This window comes from Schistocerca americana, chromosome X, assembly GCF_021461395.2.
Source record: "Schistocerca americana isolate TAMUIC-IGC-003095 chromosome X, iqSchAmer2.1, whole genome shotgun sequence".
NCBI lineage: Eukaryota > Metazoa > Arthropoda > Insecta > Orthoptera > Acrididae > Schistocerca > Schistocerca americana.
The window spans coordinates 262,187,551-262,203,614 of record NC_060130.1 but is presented as its reverse complement, the minus strand read 5'-3'; the positions used below and the strand labels follow the sequence as shown (position 1 = coordinate 262,203,614).

The window sequence follows — 16,064 nt, the reverse complement described above, 5'->3', positions numbered from 1 at the left end:
GCCAGACGGCCCTCGCTATGGCGGGGTGGTGCCCACAGGGCGAGCCCCTGGTCAGGGTGGGTGGTACTAGGGCAGACGCCTTGCATATGAAGTGGGAAAGGCTTCAATATCCTGGCCATTCTTTGGCCATTTCTAAGAGTGATAGTAGACATGATAGTCCTTCTGATCCTTTGGCCTTCCCCTCCCTCGCCACCCCATGGGAAGAAGGTCAAGCTTGCCGACTTGGGTTGAAACCTTTCCCTCGGTACCTGGTTTGTATCAGGACAGGTGGTGAGAGTTTTGCCACGACCAAGCCTTTGTTTTTTTGTTGAGGCGATTGAAGATAAGTATCATGAAGTGGAATCCACGAGTAAAATGCAGTCCGGTTCTTTGCTCATAAAGACATCTTCTCCTGCCCGGTCTGCAGAGGCCGGCCGGAGTGGCCGAGCGGTTAAAGGCGCTACAGTCTGGAACCGCACGACCGCTACAGTCGCAGGTTCGAATCCTGCCTCGGGCATAGATGTGTGTGATGTCCTTAGGTTAGTTAGGTTTGAGTAGTTCTAAGTTCTAGGGGACTTACGACCACAGCACAGTCTCCGTGGCACCCCACCAATCTTTGAACTCAGTACAAGGTATCATTTTCTACTGGGATCTTCTTCTCCAAACTGACAAGGAGCTCCATGCAAACCTCGAGCAGCAAGGAGTCCGATTTATCCACATTGTACAGCGAGGCCTTAAAAACAATCACACTGATAGAGACTCCTTTTTTCTGACCTTCGAGGGGGATATCCTCCCAGAGAAGGGAAAGGTGGTGGTGTATCGGTGTGATGTAAAACGTTACATTCCACCACCAATGAGATGCTTTAAATGCTTACAGTTTGGACACGGGTCTTCCCGCTCCACCAGTTATCACCTCTGTGGTGACTGTGGGCGCCCCCTCCATGAGGGGAGTGCCTGTGGTCCCCCGCCTGTGTGCATCAGTTGTGATGCGCAGCTTCCTCCGCACTCGCCAGCATGCCTGGTGTATGTGAAAGAATGACGGATTCAAGAGTACAAGACTTTAGATCGACTTACCTACACCGAGGCTTGTCGAAAGTATGACCGGCTCCATCCTGTGCCTCTAACTTCTGCTTTTGCTTCAGTTACGTCCACTCCCCTTCGTACCCCCTCCTCTTCCAAGCCGCGCCCAAATTCCCCCTCACCCTCACCCTCCCCCTCCCCCTCACCCTCACCCCTTTGGGTGCTAATCCCCCTCCCCCGCCAGAGAAGCGCTCCCCTTCTTCGGCAGCCGATGGTACTGGAGCTCCCTCCCGGGACTCCTCTTCCCGGCACCCCCTGAAAGGCGATCTGCAGCTCCACATAGGCCGCACGATCTGCGGCCGGTGGGGGCCGCTATTGTCAGGTGTAATTCTGTGTCCTACCACACTGCAGTCTGCCCTTCTGTTCCATCACAAGAGAAGCAGCAGAAACACAAGAACAAGGGAACAAGCGCAAGGCCCCTCAGGTACCCCCCTGATGTGCCACCTTCCCCTCCTCCAGCCAATGAACCAACAGTCTGACCCCACCTATATGGACATTATTCCATCCTTATCGGTGATGGATGGCGACTCGGTGGCGTGACCGGCTCCGGTCCGTTCGCTTGCCATTTGGACTCCAGCTTGAGAATCCTCCAGTGGAATTGTAATGGCTATTTGCGTCACCTCCTGGAGTTGCAGCCCCTTCTTTCCTCCTACTCTGCTGCTTGTATTGTTCTCCAAGAGACCCATTTTGTCAATTCTTACTCACCCACCCTTCATGGGTTCCATGCTTTCTGTTGAAACCAGATTGGCCCTGTGCAGGCTTCTGGTGGTGTTTGCACCTTGGTGCATAAAGACATTTTTAGTAAATGGGTTCCCCTCCATACCACTCTGGAAGCAATTGCTGTCAGGGTCGATCTGACCACTCCAATCACAATCTGTAATCTCTACCTCCTGCCTGACAGGCCACCCACATCCCTTGCCCTAACCACCCTTCTTCAACAACTCCCTTCTCCCTCCCTGCTTGTAGGGGACCACAACCCTCTTTGGGGTAGTCACCCGACTATTGCCCTGGGCAGGACAGTTGAATCTGTTCTGGCAGCGCTTGACCTCTGTAACACCGGTACTCCCACAGACTTAAGTGTGGCACACGGCACTTTCTCTTCCATTGGCCTCATCATCTGCAGTCCCAGCCTTCTTCCCTCCATTCAGTGGGGTGTCCACGATGACTTATGTGACAGCGATCATTACCCGATTGTTTTGACCTTCCTTCAGTATGTCTTGCTCCGTCACCCTCCCAGGTGGGCCTTCTCTAAAGCTGATTGGAGTGCCTTCTCCTCTGCTACCATCCCCCCCCATACTACCACACCGTAGTATTGATGAGTCTACACAGACTTTAACTGCCGCCATTCTTGCCACAGCTGTTTCAGCCATCCCTTCTTCCTCGGGGTTCCCCCCTCCCCTGTCAAATGATGGTATGATGGTCCCATAGTGGACTCTGGAAATTGCTGCAATCAAATTTCAGAAACGGATTTGCTGGTAATGGTATGTATCTGCCATAGGACCACACACCTGCTCTTCACAAGACTGGGCAAAACTCAGGCAAATTTTTGGCTATTGTCCCGTTGCAGGAATTTCTGTGCATGGTGTTGTCCTTCCCATCTGTACTCTGTTGCAGAGTGTTTCGCTCAACACTTTGCCCAAGCCTCTGCGTCGACTCAGTATCCGCCCTTGTTCCTCCTCCTCCTCCTCCTCCTCCTCAAACAGCGCTCGTAACGACTGCCTTTGTCTTTCATTTCTCGCTGCTTGGAGCCTTGTAATGCCCCATTTAGCGAGTGGGAATTTGCCAGCACCCTCACCCTTCGTCCTGACACGTCTCCTGGACCGGGTTGGATACATAACCAAATGCTCCATCACTTATCGGTGGCTGGCCACCATCGTGTACAGACCCTTTTCAACCATCTGTGGAGTGAGGGGGTATTTCCTACCCAGTGGCAGGAAAGCATTGTTATTCCGGTGTTGAAGCCTGGGCAGCCACCTCTTCAGTTGGGTAGCTACTGTCCAATTAGCCTTACCAACACCCTCTGCAAGCTCGTTGAACGCCTGGTGAGTTGGCGGCTGTTTTGGATCCTCGAATTCTGCGACCTTTTGTCATCGACTCAAGGTGGTTTCTGCCGTGGCCACTCTACATTGGATAACTTATTCCACCTGGAGTCTGCTATCTGGTCGGCTTTTGCCCATTGGCAACACCTCATTGCAGTCTTCTTTGACCTGCATAAAGCCTACGGCACCAACTGGTGTCACCACATCCTCACCACCCTTCACGACTGGGGCCTTTGTGGTGCTCTGCCCATTTTTATCCATAACTTTCTTTCATGTCGCTCTTTCCGGGTCCAAGTTGGTTCCTCCTACAGCACTTCCCGTCGGTAAGAAAATGGGGTTCCACAGAGTTCTGTACTGAGCGTCCCTCTTTTTTTCATCGCCATTAATGGACTGGTAGTGGCTGCTGGGCCGACAGTGTTCGCGTCTTTGTATGTTGACGATTTTTGTACGTATGTCGCTTCCTCTGTCGTGGGCGCTGCAGAAAGCCGTCTACAGGGGGGCAATCTACCGGGTGCAATCTTGGGCTCTCTCCCATGGCTTTCAGTTTTCGGTGACCAAATTGTACGTCACGCATTTCTGCCGTCGCCATATAGTCCATCCTCATCCGGACCTGTTCCTCGATGGCCAATCCCTCGAGGTGGTGGACACCCGTCTCTTCTTGGGTCTGGTCTTCGATGTCCGGTTGACACGGCTCCCTCGTCTTCGCCAGCTGAAGAGGATGTGCTGGTTACGTCTCAATGTTCTCAGATGTCTGTGCGATACCACCTGAGGTGCAGACCACTCTATTCTCCTGCGATTGTACAAAGCACTGGCCCAGTCTCGTTTAGACTACGGGAGTCTTGTCAATGGTTTTGTGTCACCTTCAACATTGCAGATACTAGATCCCATCCACTATTGTGGGGTCCGACTTGCGACTGGTGCCTTCCGGACTAGCCCTGTGATTAGTATTCTCACAGAGGCAGGGGATTCCACTTCTGCAAGTTTTGCACCAACAACAGCTGATATCTTATGCGCTCTGCATTTGCTGCACCCCAAAACACCCTAATTATGGTATCCTTTATCCAGACACTCCAGTGCTGTAATTCAAGAAAAATAAAATACACTATACCTGTCCATCCCTGGCCAGCACCACTGCTTCCACAACCCACCACTTCACAGCCTCTGTACCTTAGAGGCCCCAGTGACCCCAGGTCGCTATAGTATCGTGCACATGTGTGACCACATTGACGTAATCACTAATATGTTGGCCACTACTGACCTTAAGCAGCTAGTTGTTTCTGGGTAGAATCATGTTCTGTGCCAAGTTTATTCCGTAGGTGGCACAAATCACAGTTCCCCTAGATCGACTATGCAAGAAGGGTGTCAAATTTGTGTGGTTGACCACCTGCCAATTGGCATATCAGAACATTAAGTACAGTTTCAAGGTGGCATTGTGACTGACACTATATGCATTGGACCTGCCCTTGACACTTCCCGATATGGTATAGCGGTTGTTTTGTCTCATAAGGTGTCGGGTAGTAGTGAATGGCCAGTTGCTTTCACCTCTGGAATGTAGACTGTATGGCAGCAAATTACACCTGTTGAGCGACTGCAAAGCTCAAAGCCTTGATTTTGTTGTTTGTGCATTGTTCTAAACTCCTGGAAAAGATGATGCATTGTCTGCAGAATTGGGCATTGTTTTTGATTGGGTATCAATTAAAATCCACTTTCACCCAACTCACCAACGTGAACACCCTACCCCCAATTCCTCTTGGTGCCAATGTGCAGTTCAACCACAAGGAAACAGTTTGTTTCCCCTGGACCAACATCCACAATAAATCCTGGTTCAATTCCTTCTGACTGCACGTGAGGTATCCACTGTGTTGTTTCACGATCCTGTCCTGTTGAAAGTTTTGTCTGAGGTACTGGAGAGGTGTCCAGAGAATGTTTTGAGCCTTACTGATCTAGCCTTTCACAATTATTTCATGTTATGCTACTGATTCAATGCTACAAATGATGTTTTAATGATGGCTGCAGAGGACTCTCGAAAACCTGACCATCATTCTATCCTCGCTCTGTCCCCGCATCCTCCAGCTCCTTTGTGCTTGTCATTGGTGGAGGACATGTATGGAGGCACTAGCCCCACAGCACGTGTACTGGCCCAACATCAATGCAGACATTGAATGCGCATACGGCTCGTGTCATGCCTGATCTCTCAATCACTTGTCCCACGGTCAAGGTTCCTCGTCATGGCCCCATCCTGATAACTTGTCGGAGAAGGTCCTCGTTGATTTTACCGTGACATTTCAGGTTGTTATGTGGCTTTTGATGGTGGCCACCCTCTCAAAACTTCCCTTACGTGGCGTGGATGCTGTTCATTACCACCATTTCTACCGCTTGTGACCTCATGATGGTATTCTACCTTGAGGGAGTGCCACTTATTCCCTGGTGTTGGATAATTAGCCCCCATTTACGTAGATGCAGCTTTAGGCTGTCTGTGGCTGTAATGCGATCACCACCCTGTTTCACCGTGCTCCTAATGGGGAGATTGAGCAGATGGTCCATACATTTAAAACACAGCTGCTGAAGACCTTGCAGACATCATCTGGCTGAAATACTGCATTTGAGTTGGTATTGTACACCATTAGACCTCCTGCATCCTGTGCTGTGTGCCAAACCTGCCTATAGGCCTGCATGTGGGTGGAATGTCTGTCTGGGCATGCATATGCAGTTGGTGTATGGGGTGGACCCAAGGGGTCATCATTGTTGACAGAGAGCATCAGTGGCTTGATGTTAAGGCCAGACATGACTGTCTGACCCACCAACACGAAACAGCTCTGGCTGTGACCACAGTCGCATTTGGCACCCTGTCGTCACTTCCGATGCTCAGGCTGGAACTAAGATGACCCCCACCTGTGCCTTGTGTCCCTTCTCACTGGAGGATGGTTGAGAGGATCACAGTGTGTGTGCCTGTGGAGGTGGGGGACCAGTCCCTCTGTCCTGACCTTCCATCACTCTTGTTGTAACTGTGCAATCTGCTGGCCTCTGCTACCCATGCAGTCCTCAGGCCTGGGTTTGTGTCATAAGAATGAACAAGAAGTAATAATTGCCTTTTGCTACTTTTTTTCCATTTGAAATGGCTGATATGATTACATGTGTTTAATAAAAATGAATCTTTCACTTTACGTTGGAGTGTACATGTAATGAAATTTTCCTTCAGAATAAAACTTTTCACTTGACTGAATCTCAGACTTGAACCTATGCCTTTCGTAGTGAATACTTCTACTCCCTGAGCTGTATGACCACAGGTGCAGTGTGGCTCTCACAGTTTGTCTGCAAATACCCATCCACTCATTCACATGCTGTAATAGTTTAATTTCTGTACCTCGTGCTATTTCTGTTGAATTTATTTAAATTTACGTAATACACATTTATGGGAAGAAATGTGGAGAACTGCGGGATGAACCACTTAAAGTTTCCAATATTCATTTTCATCAATTTGTTGACATATTTCTCACAATGTCTGCCAGATCACATGTGTAGCCTCTGACTTTATCAGAGCTTCAGTCACTCACCCCAGATGGTTGAGGAATATTCCATAGTAAATTTGTAAGGATACCACAGTTTTCCAATATTTTACTAATAAACTGAAGCCCACCATGGACTATGATCATGATGGGACCTTCAGATTATTGCTTTGCTTTGCAGTTGTTATCCCCCATGTGAGTTGCCGTGAAATGCTTGTTACTGACATAACTCTGGTTAAATATCTGAGATGAATCTGTCTTTTTAAGTATGAGTACAGTAATGAATCAAATAATTACCTTGGGAACTTACTGAATTCAAGCATAATTTATCTGTTCAACAAACAGTTATGATCAGGAGTGGTTTTAGATTTGTACATCAAAAACTGTATAGGGAGTGTAAAGAATAAGATGGAGTTTTACCAAAAGTGCGTGTAGACTTCTTTAGGCTTCACTGATGGAATGTGGTGGTTAGTGATCAAGAATGCTGTTCTTGTATTTTGGAGGAAAGTTGTTTGGATCCCAGTCCAGCCAGCCTGACTTAGGTTTCCTGTGGTCCCCCAAATTCATTTTAGTTGTATACATCCAAGTGTACCGTGGAATGGTTGTTGACAACATCTTTGGCCAAATAAACTAATACTTCACCTTTTATGACACAGAGGGATGATAACTTTTTAAACTTTCCATTCTTTACAGTAGAGCTCACCAATGCCGCTACTAAACTAAATTAACAGAGATTGTTCTTTTGTAAGAAAGTAGTGCAAACTTGGTTTTCAGTTAGCAAATTTGTTTCTTGATTAAATGTATTAAGCTACTCTAAGAAATGTATCAAACTGCTTTGCTCCAAAGTAGAAAAATTGTAGTTACATTTTATACTGTCTAGTGTTGTAAGAGTTGTAACTTGTGTGTGTGTGTGTGTGTGTGTGTGTGTGTGTGTGTGTGTGTGTGTGTGTGTGTGTGTGTGTACACAACTTGAGTAGGCAATACAGCTTACTCAGACATCACTGATCACTGTCCACCTTACCTTAGACATTTTTCCTTCTTTTCTTTATCTTTGTCTGAAAACATGGTTGACTGGATTTCCATTATTCACTAATTGCTAGTGTAAGCATAAAAACTACAGACAGAAGCTACAGACATTATTAAGAAAAGATACTAAGAGCACTGACCTTCAGGCACTTATATATGTCGTCTGATAGTTGTTTTCAGAAATCTGTAGCAGTATATTTACTCATACTATTATGATTCTTTGTTTGTCAGTTATGTATTAATACTGTCTGTTTCATGTTTTTCTTATAATACAACTAGTTTATAAACTGACAGTAGGATCTTAACTACTTAATGATCCATTTGGGCATCATAGGAGATATTCCTCAGAGTATAAATTGTATCATTCGACACTCCATTCTTAATACTATACCCGCATTGTTAGATTGTGAGTAGTAATTACTTAAAATGATTCTGTTGTTCAACACACTAGCTGGAAAAAATTGCAACATATCTCTGTTGTAATTAATCCAGAGACTGACAAAGGTGTTATGCACAATCCAGTAACAACAGTGTGACCACTGCCTATGTCTGGAATCAGCATGAATAACCACTCACAAACAGCAGGTGGCAGCGCCAGCGGGGGAGGGTATATAAAGTGTGTTGGGGAACATGGAAAACATTGCAGTCGTTATAATGTGGAAACAGAGCGGTTTATCTGACTTCCAGAAGGACATGATCATTGACTTTCAGGCCAAGGGTGGAAGAATTTCCAAAACAGCTAAGTTATGAAACTGTTTGTGTGCCACTGTGTTTAAAGTATACCGTGCATGGTAAAATAGGTGCTATACAAAACCAGCACAACGGTAGCTATAATGCACTACGGGCCAGAGATGACGGGGTGAACAACGGCTGTGTAGATATGTATGGGTGAGCATCAGACTGCCCAGATAAACCCATGGCTACCAAAAATGTCTCCTCAATGACCGTTCAGCAAACATTGCTGTGTATGGTTCTCTGCAGCAGGTGCCTGGTTTGTGCACTCTTGCTAACTGGTGTTCATCGGCAACAAAGACTGGAATTAGCTCGCCAGCACTGCAGCTGGGTGTCCACTGAGTGGTGACAGGTTGCCTTTTCAGATGAATCACGTTTTATGCTCCATTGGACAGCTGGCCATTGGTGTGCACAGTGTGAATCATCTGAAAGCAAAGGGGTCCAGGCTGGAGGAGGGAGCTTTATGGTCTGGGGAATATATTCAAGGCATTACCCGAGTTATTTTGTCATTCTGAAAGGCACAGATGATTGATATAAGTATGGATCTAGCCTTGGTTACCATGTTCACTCATACATGCAGTTCGTTTTTTCCTTCACACAATGGCATTTACCAGCAGGACAATGTAATGTGTCACAGAGCTCACTGTGTGTGTGTGTGTGTGTGTGTGTGTGTGTGTGTGTGTGTGTGTGTGTGTGTGTGTGTGTGTGTGGTATGAAGAGCACCAGGATGAATTTACTGTACCCCCCTGGCCACCAGACCCTCTGGATTTAAACCCGGTTGATAATCTGTGGGACCACCTCGATCGAGCTGTTCTCGCGGTGGATTCTCAAGAGAAACCCGTCACATTCTGGCCATGGCACTGGAGTCTGCATGGCTCCATATCCGTGTCGTCACCCTCCAGAACTTCACTATCACTATTCCTGCATGTCTCGCAGTGGTCTATGCAGCAAAAGGTGGTTATTCAGGCTTTCGACTGATGGTCACATTAATGTGACTGGACAGTGTATATGTAACATGTCAAAATTACAGTCTTACTTTGGTTGCTATCTTTGCGAGCAATCTGTACAGAATTGGATCCTGACAAGGCAGCCAATTTGAAGAAGTTTTGGGCTTTAAAATTTTATACACATTTTTTGTGCAGGATAAAAAGACATAGCCACCAAAGAGTGGCTACAGATTTTATCAGGTAGTGCAATGGTTAAATACATCCATCCTGTATTATCACAGATATACTTCTATCTTCTAAATGCTGACTTCCTTTGGTGTAGTGCTTTGACATGTTTTGCTTGTAGAAGCTGTCAAGTGGGAATATGATTGCTGAAATAGAGAGAATGATTTGGTCTCGGTGACTTTTCACTCATTTTTTCACACTGTCCTATTACACAAAATGATTAAACTATTAGAGTTTTCCTTTTGAACATGTAACTAATAAGTACTCTCACAGTGGAATCAATACTTTGCAGTAACAAAACTCTTTGGCCCATTCCCAAAATGTTCCTGCCCCTAAAAAAAATGAATTACAAATTTTTGATGCAGGTACCGAACTAATCTATGGGTAGCTTTTCTGATTCTGTAACTTTCGAGGAATTTGGTGGTAGAACAAAGCAATTTACAGGAATACTTATGTTGCGAATGCAAGATCCTGCTTTTAATGGGGTCGCATGTAAATTTAACAAGTTTTCCAGTGCTGCATCATATTTGTACTGTGAGTTTTTTAAGTGTTTCAAATTATTTGATGGAAAAGAATAAGCTGTAGGCATTGACTCTACTGACGACCAGCCAGCTAGCTGTCAATCAACAATAAATATAGTGTTTGTATACAAATATGAAGCTTGTGGTTTGGTAGTAATGTAAAGCATTTCTTTATTTTTTGTTATTTGTTTCAGGCTTTGCTTCCACATGTGTACCTCCAGATACAGATCTGCGCACAGTCCTGTGTGTCCCCTTAAATTTTTCGAAGTGTAGTCGTCGGGCACTGGCACATGCTGCGGAAGATGCAGGATTCGATGTTCTGCAAGTAATTAGTGAACCTATAGCAGCCTTGCTTGCTCAAGGCTATGGTGTTGAGTCCCCAGATGAGAGAGGGTGAGTGCTGTAATGCAGTATGTTATTCTTGGTGTTCGTGATAAGTTATGAAACAATCTGCATGATCTTCAGCTACTAAATGAGGTGTTCAACATTGTTAACATATATTTTAGGGCGAATATGCTGCTCATTATTGAAATTGTTGTTTCCACTATTGACTAGCCTACATAAGATTGGAGGAATGCATGTTTTCTCCTTAGACTTTACTCTGAGGGCTTTGGCCCCAAAACACTGCATAGCATGTGCACATAGGCTGATGTTTTCATCAATAGAGCTGATAAACATTCCACAGTGATACGTTTCAGTGCTGTGTTTTGTGGGTTACATTTCTCCAAATAAATTACTAATTTCTTATTAACAGATGAAACTTTTATGTTAAGATGTCAGTGGTTCAGTTTGTTGAGGAAATCTGCATAAATAGCAGTAAAATATTATTTTATAGTGAAGTGTATATGAGAAAGACATGTTTACTGTTGATACATGAGCCCACATCAGTTGCTTTATCTTTTGACCCTGAGGTCAATGATCCTGCATGATCTAGACTACGGTCAGATTGCTCATTATTAGGTTTCCAATTTAACGCAGATGATGGATCTCCTCGGGGAATAACAATCAGATCATAAAGGAAGTCCTTTGGATATCCCATATGTTTACTGTGGGAAGGTCTCATCTGAGGTACAGAAGCAGCTCTGCAGCCATCTGTTTAGTGCAATGGTTACAGCTGGTTGTAAGTAATGCTTGTCATCATCTTAGTTCCTTTTGGTGGTGAACAGGGTTACTGTCACTCGTCCAATGGAATCACAGTTCACAATTTGTTCTTTCATGCCCAGTATTGATTGGAATCCTTGGTTTGGAGCCAGGTGGATTTAAACTAGAGGCTCCATTGATTTTTTGGTGATCTTGGGTGCAGATTCCTTGACTTAATCTGTATTGGATGTAGAATTTTAAAGTGCCTCCCTGAATTGGTTAGGCATGCAGTACCCGCAGAAAGGATTTCCTTCAATAGCGCAATATGTTTAGTTTGCAGTATAGTTTGCATCCTTTTTTTAGATAAATTACTTTGTAAGCCTGTTTACCTTTAGATGTTGAACACCAAAGAGCCATGATCACTCCACATGTATTTCATATTGAGTTGATCAAATAGCCATATAAGTCAACTGTGAAAATGAAAACTGAAGATTAGGTAACTGGACAAGTATTCAAGGCAAGATCACTGAATTACTGTGACTTGCTTAAACAGCATTGCTTGTGTAGCAAATGGAACAGAAAATTGGGTAAAACTAGAAACAAAATCTTAAATTCTGACTGGAATATATATGTGACAAGTCTCTCTTTGTGTAATGAGATAAATGCAGTCAACAATAGATAATTTGGGTAAAGTTAAGCCTTAAAGGTGGGCCAAAATTTCTTACTAAAACTATCTATTGGTGACACACTACATCAGTTGAGATGGCATGGAATGCTACGGAAGATTTGTGGGAAAAATATTTCTGATAAATTACCTGATCGTGTTTTAGCCATAGGAGAGGTTCCTGTTAGCCAGCCATGCATGACACAGATGGCAGGGATGGTGGTTCAAGTGAAATTGTACTAAATATCTTATCTGAAAATTATCTTGGACAGCCAACTAAGTAGAATACATACGATGTAAGTATACAATTTATGCTGTCAATAAAAAAATGTGAACTTTTCAATTCAGTGAAAATAAATGGATGAATCAACAAACACAGAGCTACAGCAGCATCATTGATCAGTGGTGTTGAATGAAAAGTTGTGCATGATGTGTCAATAAAATGACAACAAACTATCTGAGCAACTATTTACATCTGGGAAGGAGAATATTGATTAATGGGAGAAATTCACAAGCCTTGTCAGAAACATGCTGGTTGAGTTTGTGTGATGGGATGTAGTGAGATGTGGGGAAGGACCCACCAAGGTTCAATGACAATATTACTCATTTAGCCCCTGAGGGCTCACAACTCTCGTGTCAGTACCTACCTGCTTGGCTACCATGGGGCCCCATGCTTTGCAGCATTACTTCGTTTCTGTCCTGCAAGCTTATACTTCCACTGTCCCTTTTTCCCTCTGCCTCTCCATTGTATGGTTTTCTTGATGCAGACCCAGCTCAGATCTCGTTTGTGACTGGGATTAGAGTTTCCGCTTTTTTTTGTTTTCTACAACTTTTCATTAAGTAAAGACGTAGTCCCCGTTGTTAGGTTTGACCTGCCATCAGTTTTCAGATTCTCCAGAGATGTTTACCATGCAGGGAAGGTCACCCAATGCAGTGTAAGCTCCAGCATGGTGGCCATCCTGTCATGGTGGTCATCAAATAGCTGCACAGTGGTAGCCCCCTGGCCATGTGGGTATTGTATTGTTGGTGTCTGAGCTGAAAACTTCCCATGTATGCCAAGGTTTATGTGCATGTGCCCATTGTGACTGGGACACGGGGACTCCGAGCAATGGATTACTGGCCACGTAGCCATTTTCTGAGGCTGGGTGGCGCACATGGCAAGAGCCCCCATTCGAAGTGGGTGGCACCATGGCCGATGAGCCGCAAATGAATCTGATGAAGTTATCTTCCGCCGGGAGCTGTAAGATCCCAGCAGTCTCTATGGAAGGAAAGTACTATTTAAGTGCAGAGAGATATGACCATAAAATGTTTCCTTCCATAGGGCTAAGCGGCAAGCAGAGAAATATCCCCCCCCCTGTCCCCCCAATAATTAGTTTGCTCAAGGATTGATGGGGATTCCTTCTTGGCCACAGAACCCTTCTTCTTTGTGGAGAACATAGAAGTCAAGCTTGGGGAAGTGGCAGCCATTTCTAAAATGAAAAGTGGGTCAGTTTTGATCAAAACAGTATCCTCTGCCCAATCACGGGTGCTACTAGCTCTTAACAAGGTGGGTGACATACCGATGACTGTCACTCCCCATAATAGTCTAAATATGGTTCAGGGCATTATTTTCACAGAGACCTGCTCTTACAATCTGATGCTGAGCTATGCACCAACTTGGAGTGCCAGGGTGCGCACTTTGTTAGTCATGTACATTGGGGACCAAAGGACAACAGTGTCGCTACCAGTGCCTTCATGTTGGCCTTTGATGGTGATTCATTACCTGAAAAGGTCAGGGTGACATTATACCGAAGTGATGTGAAAGAAAGCGTCACTCCCATGGACGCCTGCCCAGATGGACTCTCAGCCGTGTTGACTGGGATGCTTTTGCCTCTTTTGTTGCCCTTGGCTCCCCACTGCATGGAGATATTGATGAGGCAGTCCAGAATACAACTACAACCATTATTTGAGCAGCTGATTTTGGCGATTCCCTGTTCCTTCTGTGCACACCGACAGAAGACAATACCTGGATGGTCATCAGAAATTGCAGAGGCCATTAGAGATCGAAGGCAAGCTCTCCAGCACCATAAGTGGCACCCATCGATGGAGCACGTTATTGCCTTTCAGTGGCTCCATGCCTGGGTCTGCCATCCAATAAAACGATGGAAACAAGAATGCAAGGAACAGTACGCTTCAACCATCAGACCGTGAACCTTCCCTTCATAGGTTTGAGCCAAGGTCAGATGTATCTACAGATACCAGACACCTGCAGGTGTACCTGGTGGTGTTCCGTTGAATGGTGCCATCTACACTAACACAGATGCCACATTTTTCTCTGTATTATGCTAGAGCCTCTGAGTCTGAGAACTGTCAACCCTTTTTTGTGTCCTAAAAAAGTGGGTAGAGCAAAAGCAGTTATCTTTTACTGCACAACACCTGGATCAGTATAATGCTCCATTCAGTGAGTGGGGATTTGTCAGTGTCCTAGCCCACTGCCCCAGGATCGGACCACATCCTCAACCAGATGATCAAGCACCTATCTGTGGATTGTCAGTGTCATATCCTTGCCATCTTTAACTGCATCCTGGAGTGAGGGCGACTTCCCATTGCAACAGCGACAAATCATCATCATCCCAGTACTGAAACAGGGCAAGCACCCTCTAGAGATGAATAGTTATTACCCAGTTAATCTCACCAGTGTTCTCTACAAGTTGTTTGAATGCATGGTGAGCTGGCGGCTGTGTTGGCTCCTTGAGTCTCGGGGTCTTCTGCCTCCATCCCAGGGCGGTTTTTGCCGAGGTGACTCTATACTGAAAATCTGGATTGCCTGGAGTCTGCCATCCAAACAGCTTTTGTCCAATATCAACACCTTATAGCCATCTTCTTCGACCTGAAAAAGGCTTAAGACACCACATCCTAGCTACTGTACACATCTTCTTATCCCACCATACTTTGCAGGTTCAAGTTGCTGCTTCCCACAGTACCACCCCCCACCCCCCTCCCCTCCTCCCCCAATCCGACGAGAGAATGGGGTACCACAGGGCTCTGTTAGTATGGATGTCGCTGAACATCGACTGCAAGGTGCCATAGGAAAGGCGCAGTCATGGGACCTCACCCATGGCTTTCACTTTACAGTGTCGAAACTCATGTTATGCACTTCTGTCAACATTGTAGTGTTCACCCACAACCAGAACTTTACCTCAACAGCCAACTACTCAATGTGGTGGGAACATTTTGGTTTTTTGGACTGGTCTTAGATCCTAAGTTGACGTGGATTCCCCATCTATGCTAGATTGATCGAAAGTGTTAGCTGCACCTTAATAGTCTTCACTGCCTGAGTAACACCAGCTGGGATGCAGATCGTACTACCTTTCCACAGCTTTACAAAGCCCTGATACAATCCCGTCGAAACACCGGAATCCATCCGCCGCAACAGCAGTCCAGATCAAGGATTACAATCGCAATCCACATCCTGTCTCTCCTCTCTGAACTCCAGTTGTTTCCTCTATGACCTCTCCTCCAGGCCCATTCACTACACATTCGTGGTGCATCCCTTGGCCACAGCGTTGTCTTGACCTATCACCAGATCTGAAAGACTCGGTTCCTTCTGAGGCCGTCTGCCACCAATTTTTAGCAATTCTTGTCATATCTTGGGGTTCAGAAGTAGTCTGTACTGGTGACTTAATGGGTGCTGGTCACGTGGGCTTTGCTTATACTCGCATGTGACACTGAACTGTGCTCCCTGCCAAATGGTTGTAATGTTTTCACTGCGGAGTTGGTAGCCATCTCTCGTGCTCTTGAACATATTAGTTTCTGCACCGGTGGATCCTCTCTCATCTTCAGCAACTCCTTGTGCAGTTTGCATCTCTTGACCAATGTTACCTTCACCGTCCCTTGGTAATTGCTATCCAGGGTTCCCTGTATGTCTGGACCCCAGGCCACATCAGGATCCTGGGAAATGAACTTGCTGGTAGCCTGGCCAAACTGGCTACCTGTAAACTGATTTGTGATGTTGGTATTCCAGTAATGAACCTCTGATCGGTATTATGCCGTGAAGCTTAGCGAATCTGGAATGGCTCACTCTGACTTTGCCAAACAAAGTAGGGTGATGAAGGAGACTACAAATCTGTGGAGGTCCTTCATGTGGGCGTCTCTCAAAGACTTGATCGTCCTTTTGCCGGCTGCGTATTGGCCATACTTGGCTAACTCTTGGTCATCTCTTCTGTCGCAAAGACCCACCTCTCTGTCATTGTGGTTCCCATTTGCTGGTGGTCCACATTTTGCTG

The 16,064-nt window shown here is 45.6% G+C and overlaps 1 protein-coding gene across 1 annotated transcript in view; it reads left to right on the top strand.

The window, feature by feature from the left end:
- LOC124556700 (heat shock 70 kDa protein 14-like) overlaps window positions 1–16,064 on the top strand; it is a 151,140-nt gene that overhangs the window by 35,561 nt on the left and 99,515 nt on the right. The window contains exon 4 of the mRNA XM_047130673.1: window positions 10,250–10,448. Within this exon, the coding sequence (XP_046986629.1) occupies window positions 10,250–10,448 (199 nt within the window). The remainder of the gene's footprint in view (window positions 1–10,249; window positions 10,449–16,064) is intronic.